This window comes from Leucopleurus acutus (assembly GCF_964270905.1).
Source record: "Leucopleurus acutus genome assembly, chromosome: 21".
Lineage (NCBI taxonomy): Eukaryota > Metazoa > Chordata > Mammalia > Artiodactyla > Delphinidae > Leucopleurus > Leucopleurus acutus.
The window spans coordinates 20,479,153-20,488,342 of NC_139163.1; the positions used below are offsets into that span (position 1 = coordinate 20,479,153).

The 9,190-nt window shown below is 41.3% G+C and overlaps 1 protein-coding gene across 1 annotated transcript; it reads right to left on the reverse strand.

The window, feature by feature from the left end:
* Positions 1-3,690: 3,690 nt before the first annotated feature.
* On the reverse strand, positions 3,691-4,708 carry LOC309977517 (uncharacterized protein C8orf48; the record flags this gene model as incomplete). Its single annotated transcript, XM_082863629.1, has 2 exons — positions 3,691-3,742; positions 3,924-4,708. The coding sequence occupies 2 exons, from the start codon at positions 4,706-4,708 to the stop codon at positions 3,691-3,693; spliced, it is 837 nt and encodes a 278-aa protein (XP_082719755.1).
* Between the last annotated feature and the right edge of the window lie 4,482 nt (positions 4,709-9,190).

A 9,190-nucleotide genomic window follows, 5' to 3' on the forward strand; every position in this document is an offset into this window, starting at 1 on the left:
GTCACTGAGAAAAAGTATGTATATACATGAAAAAAAAAGGGAATCCAAGCCATGGAGAGAGAAAAATTACAGAAAACAGCTACACAAAGGCAAAACATTGACAGAAAAGAGTATGCTAAATTATTTTCTTCTTTTGATGCAAAAGACATATTAAATGTCATTATTTGTATGCACTTCTGCTTTCATCCGTGAAACTTGTTGAGCACCGTCCTGTGCCGGGCATTGTGCTAACCCCCATGGATATCATGTAAGATGGTATCAACTCTATTCTCCAGTTGCTCACCATCAAGTAAGAAAGAAAAGAAAGAAAAAAAAAGAAAGAAAAGTGTTACAATATGAATTTATATTTGTGCCTTAGCATATAGACTACAGCCTTTAATTCTGATTAGTCAGTGTTTCATGGTTATGGGCTGAGTCCAAAGAAGGTGAGGCTTTAGACTGGGTTAAAGAGTACATCAAACCACATGATCATCTCAACTGATGAAACACCCTTTAATGAAATAAGAACATTCAATAAACTAAGAATAGAAGGGAACTTCCTCAAAATGAAAAAGACCATTTATGGAAAACCCACAACTAACATACTCAATGGTGAAAGTCTGAAAGCTCTTCTCCTAAGATCAGGAACAAGATAAAATGCCCACTTCACCACTTCTATTCATTATAGTACTGGAAGTTAGAGCCAGGGCAATTAGGCAAGAAGAAAAAAACAGTATCCAAATCAAAAGCAAGAAGTAAAACTATCTCTGGTCACAAATGACATAATCTTCTAGCTATAAAATCCCACACAATCCATTTTTTAACACTGTTAGTGAAAATCAATGAATTCAGCAGCAGTTTCAGGATACAAAATCAACAGGCAAAAATCAGTTGTATTTCTATGCACTAGCAATGAACATCCAAAAAGAAACTGGATTGGAAAAAATTCACTTACAATAGCAAACAATGGAGTAAAATACTTAGGAATAAATTCAATAAAAGAGGCACACAACTTTTGTATGCTGAAGACTATGAAACATTTCTTTCAAAATTAAAGAAGACCTAAACAAATTCTAAAAATCTCTTGTGCATGGACTGGAAGACTTAGTTGACTAAAGGGTGAATTATGACCCTTAATGGGGAAATTATTCAGCATTTTGATTATGAGAAATGTGAATATATTAAGATGGCAAAGATAAAGCAAGATGTAACGTGAATTTCAATAAAAAGTTACTGTGAAAATGGTAATGATTTTATTTCCCATTTTATTTAGGAATGACTAAGAGAAAATACACTAAATTTTATGGGGAAAAAAAGAGTATCTTAATACATAAATGAAGGTCTAAAGCCAAAGAGTAATATTGACATGATACAAAGGTTATTTTTTGCTCATACAAAGGCTATTTTTTTTGCTGATTTTTACAAATTTTTGACCGTGATAGCTTAAGTGTTAGACATATAGAAAAATTACCTCTCCTGCTTTCCCTCCACAGCTAAACTTCAAGAACTCTATACCTGTATTCCTCATTTCCTTAGCTTACATTTATTCCTCAATCTACTGTCAGTCAGCCCAACTTTTATGAAGTTGCTGTTGTTAAGTCAAAGAAGCCAACACATGACTAAATCATCTGTGAACTCTGTTGCATTGGCATGCTTAGACAACCCATCCTTCTTGAAGTGTTCTCTTTCTTTGGTCTCTCTGACACGACTCTTTCCTGGTTTCCTTTATCCTTCTATGATGACTTCTTCTCAACTTCCTTTGCTGTCTTATACTCCTCTACCCAGCCATTAATTGGTGGGTAGAAGTTCTCAGGAGTTGGTCATAGCCCTTCTTCTCCTGTCATTCTCCTTTCTTCTAGAAGAGCTCACCACATCTATGACATATATGCCAATGATCCCCACCCCCTCAAGACCTTTTCTCCAGATCGCAAGCACAAATAACCAAATGTTTCTCAACCTCTCAGTATGAATGTCTCAAATATTCCTCAAACTAACCATGTCCAAATAATCACCCTCTTAATCAAACATCATCCTCTTCCAATGCTCCTATCTTAATGAATTATCATTCATCCAAATGCACAAGTCAGAAACTAAGTAACATTCTTTTTTTTTTTTTGAGGTACGCGGGCCTCTCACTGTTGTGGCCTCTCCCATTGCGGAGCACAGGCTCCAGACACGCAGGCCCAGTGGCCATGGCTCATGGGCCCAGCCGCTCTGCGGCATGTGGGATCTTCCCGGACCAGGGCACGAACCCACGTCCCCTGCATCGGCAGGTGGACTTTCAACCACTGCGCCACCAGGGAAACCCATTCTTAACATTTACCTTTTATTAACCCCCCATATCCATTTCTTCACCAAAGAATGTCAATTATTACCTCCTAAGTACTTCTTAGATCTCTATTTCTATCTGTACTGTCAAAACCCTAGTCCAAATTGCCAGCATCTCTCTCCTGCACTGTTATAAAAACTTTGTAACTATTCCAACTATAAAATGTTGCCCTCTAGAATCTGAAAAAATACTGGGTGGAAAGTCTTTAGTCCTCAAATCTGTGAAGGAAGCACAGTAAACTCTTAAGTTTCCAGAGTACTTGTAGAAATATTATCGAACGCAAGTCTGAGTGCCCAGCACACACTGCGGCCAAACAATACCAAAACGTCGGAGTTTGGAGCAGAGAAAGGTTTATTGCAGGGCCATGCAAGGAGACTGGTGGCTCATGCCTTAAAAACCCTGGACACCTGGAAAGCTTTCAGCAAAGCCCTTTTATAGCCCTTTTATAGGGAGGGGCATGGTTAGTTGTTACAAACTTCTTGGTGTTAGATCCTTTGTTCTTGAGGCCAGGTCACTGTGTTCTTACAAACCTCCATCGAAACAAATGTTATTCTCTGTTCTGACAAGAAAGGGCAAGGTCCCAAGGCTCAACTTTCACCCTCCGAGGTCCAGGCCCGGGCTTACAGGAGGGGGTCCCTGCGCGGGCCAGTTACCCTGCCCAGGAGCTTTCATCCAGCACCCAGTCTGAGTCCTCCCGCCAGCGCCCAGGCCTGGGTGAGGGGTCAGATCTCAGCTGGCAGAGCCCTCAGGGCCAGGTCCCCAGACTCTGCCCAGCCATCATCAATGAGGGAGCCAGGCGGCCAGGACCCAGCCGGCCGGGACCCAAGCCGGCTCTCAGGCTTTTCATTTAACCTGGAGAGAATCCTTTGTATACGATCGACAGGAATACGTGTTGTAGCAAATGCCCATCAGGGGAATCCCCAGCTCACAGCAATTGCCCTTCTTTGAGAAGAGCCCAACCACAGAGGTGGACCTGAACTAATGACCTGCAATGTCCGAGCAACTTAACCCTGGCCTCTGGCCACCTCCTAGGGGGAGACAACTGATCTAAGCTGCACCAACTTTTGGAACTTGAATGGAGAGACTGAAGCAGGTTGAAGCTGTTACCTCAACGGCAGTGTCCATATGCTCCAGTTGCTGAGGCCTCCACGGACTGCGACCCATGAAGACCGCCCGCCGCCATTAGGTTGCAGACGTTGGGATGGGGGAGGGGTTCGCTGCTGCTTCGCTGCTTCAAGGTCTGGGCCTGGCTAGCGGGCGGCTGCGGTGAGGGCCCTGGGGCTCTGCGGGACCCGGCCCTCAGCCTGTCCCAGGCCCTGCAACCGCCTCTCACCTCTCACCACACTCTCTGCCGCGAGCACTACTGCGAGCTGACTGTTGGCTCACGGTCTCGCGATAACGGTCGTGCTAACGGTCAGGCCAAATGCTCTGCTCCTATTACAGAAATGATGATAATTATTCAAATACACAACAAAACATTTATACACATTACACATTATCATTAATAAACACCATCCCTTGTTTAGTTAAGAGTTAGAGGTTTCAAAATTGGCGGACAAAAAGGCAATGACAAGCACTATTTCCATTCTGCTACATCTCCTGCTTTATATCTGACCTTTCAAAACCAGAGTAACCAATTTGACTTTTCTCCTTCAGTCTTTCCCAGATTATTCTGGGGTCATCGGAAAGCCTGGGAAGGCTCTGATTTATTTCTCCAATAAGGGTAAGAAAGTCTTTCATATGAAGATGTTCATCTATTTTCTCTTGGAGTAGAAGTGACTCCAGTAAAGTCTTCTTCTGTTTCAGGAAGGCAGATTGGGCCAGTTCTGCTCTTTTCCTGTTACAGTTGGGACACCGAGAAGAAATGTGTTGCTTAGCTGTTACCACCTCGTTGGGTGTTGTCCTCATGTTTTTAAAATAGATTCTGTTCAGAAGCTCATCGGGGACAGTACAGTTTAAGGCATCTACCTCTGGAGCCTCTGCATCCGATCCAAGCTGCAGCTTTTTATGTCTGCTGCTATTTTTCCCCTTAGAGGTCGCACTATGATGGATCAGGTTTATCTTAACGGTGCAGAAAGACTTCAGGGCATTCAATTCTTCAAGGGATGCCTGAGTGATTTCTGTTTCAAGTTTAGTGTCTGGTTGGTACTGTCCAGAGTTCATTTCCTTGCCCTTGAGGTTGTTGATCCATTTTCTGCTCAACTTCTTTTCATTATTTTTGAAGTGTGAAAACTCAGATTGGTTGTCTCCATATTGCAAGCGTGGAGTCGGCGTTCCACTCTCGTATTTACTCCCAGAGGCATAGGACCAGGGCTGCAGTCCTCCAGAGGAACTGAATGAACTGGAACTCTGTGCCTCATCAGTAAAGGACTCATAGGTCTCCTTAGAAAAGTCTGCCATAGTCCCGACGTCTGTCTGGGTCAATTTCCCCTGCTTCTCTGAATCCTCGGGCTTCTAGGCGGATGGCCATCACATTGCATCAGGCTCTGCTCCTCATCTGCTTTGCGGTGGTCAGGATTGCCTCAGGAACTAGTCAGTCCTGAACCCCTGGGGGATGGGTTTTGGAGCTGACCGTTCCGTAAGGAAACGCTTCCGGGCAACGCCTTCCCGCTGCCTTGGCAACCAGGGGCGGTCATGCGCAGTAGGTCGCTGAGGCGCCTCGCTCCTCCCCTTCCCCGCCCTCCCCAGAACGGACTCTGCCTGCATTGTTCCTGTTGGGTTGTCGGCGCCGCCCTCTCCGTTCGCTCTCCGGAGTCTTCTCTTTAGTGCTATTTTAGTACAAAATCTAATAATCCTCCAGAAAAAGTTGCAAACTCCCCTTCCCTAGGGGTCAAAAACTTGTACATGTGTGTGAGGGCAACAGGGAAAGGCGGCCTCTGACTAATCTGAGAGTGCACGCCTCGCCTTCAAAAAAAAAAAAAAAAAAAACCCAAACAGAAAAGCATCCGGCTGGCCAAAAAACACAGCAAAACGTATCTGCCAATCAGATAGCCAAGAGATCATCTAATCGTAAACCGCGTCTTAGGATAAAATTCGAAATTCTGAAACCATCCTGTAAGACTCCTGAGTGGCACGGCTCCTACGTATTATTTCTCCAGCCCCATCTTGCACAGCTTTTTGTGCTGTAGCGTTTTGGAACACTCTGCAGTTTTCCCAGTCACAGTTCCTCAGGTCTTTGTTTAGGCAGTGGCTCTCTGAATGGCACTTCAACACTCCTCTTCCCTCTTCGTAAGGTTAATTACTGCTCCTCTTTCAAGTCCCATTTTTTCAGGAAGTACTTCATACCCATCCCTGCCCCCAAACACTTTACAGCACAGCCTTTCTTTCCGGGTTTGCAACTGTGTTTTATGCATATTTGAGAATGCCTTCCACATCGCCCCCAGATTAAAAACCCGGTGAAAGCAGAAATCCTGTCAGTGTTATCCAGCAGTCAGCAGGTACCTGATACATAGAAGGTGCTCGATAAATCTCTGTTGAGTAAATGTGTTGAATGGTTATGGAAACAGAAGTATTACCTTACACAGGTCCGCGCCTGGATCTTGTGGAATAAGTACTACAAGCTCAAGGAACTTCAGTCTTTTCCTCTTCCTGCACCCCCCAAATTAGGCTGCTACTCATAATACATCCTTTTACAACAGACTTTTTAAAAATATGGTAGAGTTTTATTAACTATTCTCAGAAATTATAAAATGTTAACTCTGAAGGTCAACTTTTTCTAGATCTTAATAAATATCTGAGTCTAGCTCTTAGTAAATATCTGAGATAATTTCAAGAGAATGGGTTTCCTTGCTCATTTCCTTCTGTGTGTGTGTGGGGGGGGGGTAGTAGCGGTGTTGGGGGGGTGCTATTCGAGTCTAGCCTGATATATTTAATGTTATTCCCAAAGTGCTCACTTTGGCAGAGTCAAAAGTCTGAAATGTTCGAAAAGCATCTCTCAAATATGAGCCAGCTTCCTATTGAAGAGAGTCCAACTTCATTTATTCCACCCAAATCATATTTTATCCTATCATATTAATCTTTAAAAAGAGGTAATAGATAATTTGTGGTTAATTCCAATTAATTTCCAGTTCAAGGTTAAAGATTTTCATTTTTAATTTTTGTTTCAAAAGTATCCATCATTCCCTGAAATATTTACACATTCATATTTACACACAATTCACTATAGCACACATTTTCCCCAAAACATTGAGCAAGGGAGCTGTGCTTTAAAGTATATTCACATCTAGTAATATGCTAAATATCTGGAGTAATCTGTCTTTTAAATTTAAAAAAATATACTGTTATAAATACCTCGACTTTATAAAAATAACTTTATCCTAGAAGCAAGTAAATTTGCTAAATTAACCAATTTCTTTGTAATAACCAGCTGGACCCAGTAAACTCTTCAACATTCTAATATATGTATTATCTAAGGAAGTAAAATAGCTCAACCGTACTATCATTTTCAGAAATGACTCATGAAGACAGAAGTCAGTTTGATTTTAAACACAGAAACTTACTCTTTGTATAAACCTATTCTCTTTACGTTTCAACTCTATCACAGAATAAAGCTTAAAGGTGACACTACTTAAAATCCACACTCTTGTTGTCAGTCTTCTATATGTGAAATATAAATAATATTTTCCTATTCTCTTCCTTGTATATGAGAATTGTCAGTGATATATATGTGAAAAGAAAATCTCAGAACATTCCTTAAGCAATACTGGCAAAAAAATATATATATACATATATATATTCCATATTATTTAGAAATCCTTAAGAGAATTGTGAACAAGTGTGTTCTCTTAAACTAATTTGTTTACTTCAGATGTTTCAAGTGAGAGAAAAAAACAAAACAAAAACCAGGAATATATAAAGGGGAAAAGGGAGTAGGGAATTGCAACTTTCCATCTTATCTAAAATCTTTTTACTATCCCAATGGATACAAGTCACTCCTACTCACTATACTGAAAGCAGATTTTATCAAGCTTTGCAGGAAAAAAAAAAGTAGTCATTTTAAACATTTTTTTGTTTTTATCAGGAAAAGAAAGATCGAGGAATTAACAGGAAACATTTATAGCTGTCCCAGAAAATTCATAGAAATATTTCAGTGTTTCAATAACTTTGTTATATAATCGCTTCTTTATTTAGCAAATACTTATGAAGTTCAGAATAGTATTTTGCAAAACTGAAATTATCTAAAACTAAACTTAACTAAAACTAAAAAAAAGTTATAAAAAAGAATTATCCAATCAGCATCCACATGTGCCAAGAACGTGCTGCATTTTCATTTTCTGTTATTCATGTTATCTTTTTTACAAGTTCTCACTCATTTTAGTAGCTATGGAAAACCATTAACCTAATAATTAAGCATATGCCAGGTATTCCCATGTGAGTCAGTCTCATTTTGTCAAATCTTCAGTCATATGACTTAATATGACTCTCTAACAGAGCTATTCCTTCCTTCCCTCTCCTCCTTCCCAAGACAGTGCTTTGTAGAAAGGAATTCTTTATTATCTTTGGGGCAGTTGGTGTAGGGGGCCTCAACTTTGTGCAAATCTTTTTGTTGGTCTCCACGGCATGGTGCAGGTGGTCCCTGGATGTGTGCTGTTTTCCACCAAGGCACAGTTAGTCTGGTTCCTTCCAGGACCCTGACACAATCCTAGGCTACTGGAACTTGTCAAACCCTCTCCCGGCTCTCTTGCCTGTATCTTGACACCCACAGGTACGTTTCTTTCAAAGACCTGCTGAGATGTGATAGAGGAAAAGGGGAATGATAGAGGAAAAGGGGATAGAGGAAAAGGGGAATGGTACACACAGCACAGCCTAGAACACTTGCCACCTGGTCATCACTCAGGCGACTTCCTGTGGCCAGCCCCTCCTCCAGAAATCTCAAGCATCTTGACATCTCTTAGGGGCTGATTGGAACGTTGGGGTCCTTTAGAAACCACATTGTGACTGAAAGTTGCCGGGGTGGATGCAGAAAGTCATAGGAGGGAAAGAGACAAATCAGGCCTAAGCCTGCCATGGCACTATTTTTATTGTCCTGCTGTCACTGTCTCTTCTCTCCATCGTTCTTAATGGGGAGCAGGGCAAAAGCTCTCCTTCCAGCTTTTCCTCAACAATCAAATATGCTTTGCAGCTATAGAGCTTAACCCCAGAGACAGGAGGTCAAAACATATTAGTCTTCCTATCGGATTCCCTCTCTCTCTCTCTCATTTCTCTTTCCTTGGAGGGAGAAAGGCAAACTTTCAGCTTCTTCTTGCCAGGCAAGCACTTCTCCTCTGAGGGATCACAGCGGCCTCCTTGCCAAGGTGGCATTTGGTCTGTACCCTTTCCCAAAGCCGTTGTGGTGGACAGAATACCAAGAGGGAATCTAGTTTATGAATAAGGGAAATTAACTTGACAGATCTTTTAAAAATAGCCTGCCCTCTACATAAACTACACAGCACTGTGCTTGGTTCTGTGAACAAGCAAAATGAAAAATTATTTCCTCTCCTAAGGGTCTAAGTTGAATGTATCAGAAATCTCACTGTGAGACACAATTTTTGTGGAGTAAGGAATCTTACATCATTCATGATAAAAAACAATTTCCATTTACTGTGCAGTGGCTGTTCTTCATATTTGAAAAATGTTATACCAGACAAATATCTCAGTCTTCACATTCTTTTTTTCCTGTGTATTCAGTTTTGTTATATTTCTGAAATTGATGAATTGCCTTATGAAGAGCTGTGTTTTACTTTAATAGCTATGGTTTTGCAAAGACAATGTTTAACGTTAAGGCTTTTGAGATATCTATCACCCTCCTCAGTTTTTTACCCCCTCCCTCCTTGTATTTAAAAATACAAGATACGATATTATTTTGTCCGTAATACCTCAGTTTGTATCTCTAGCAGGTAAGGC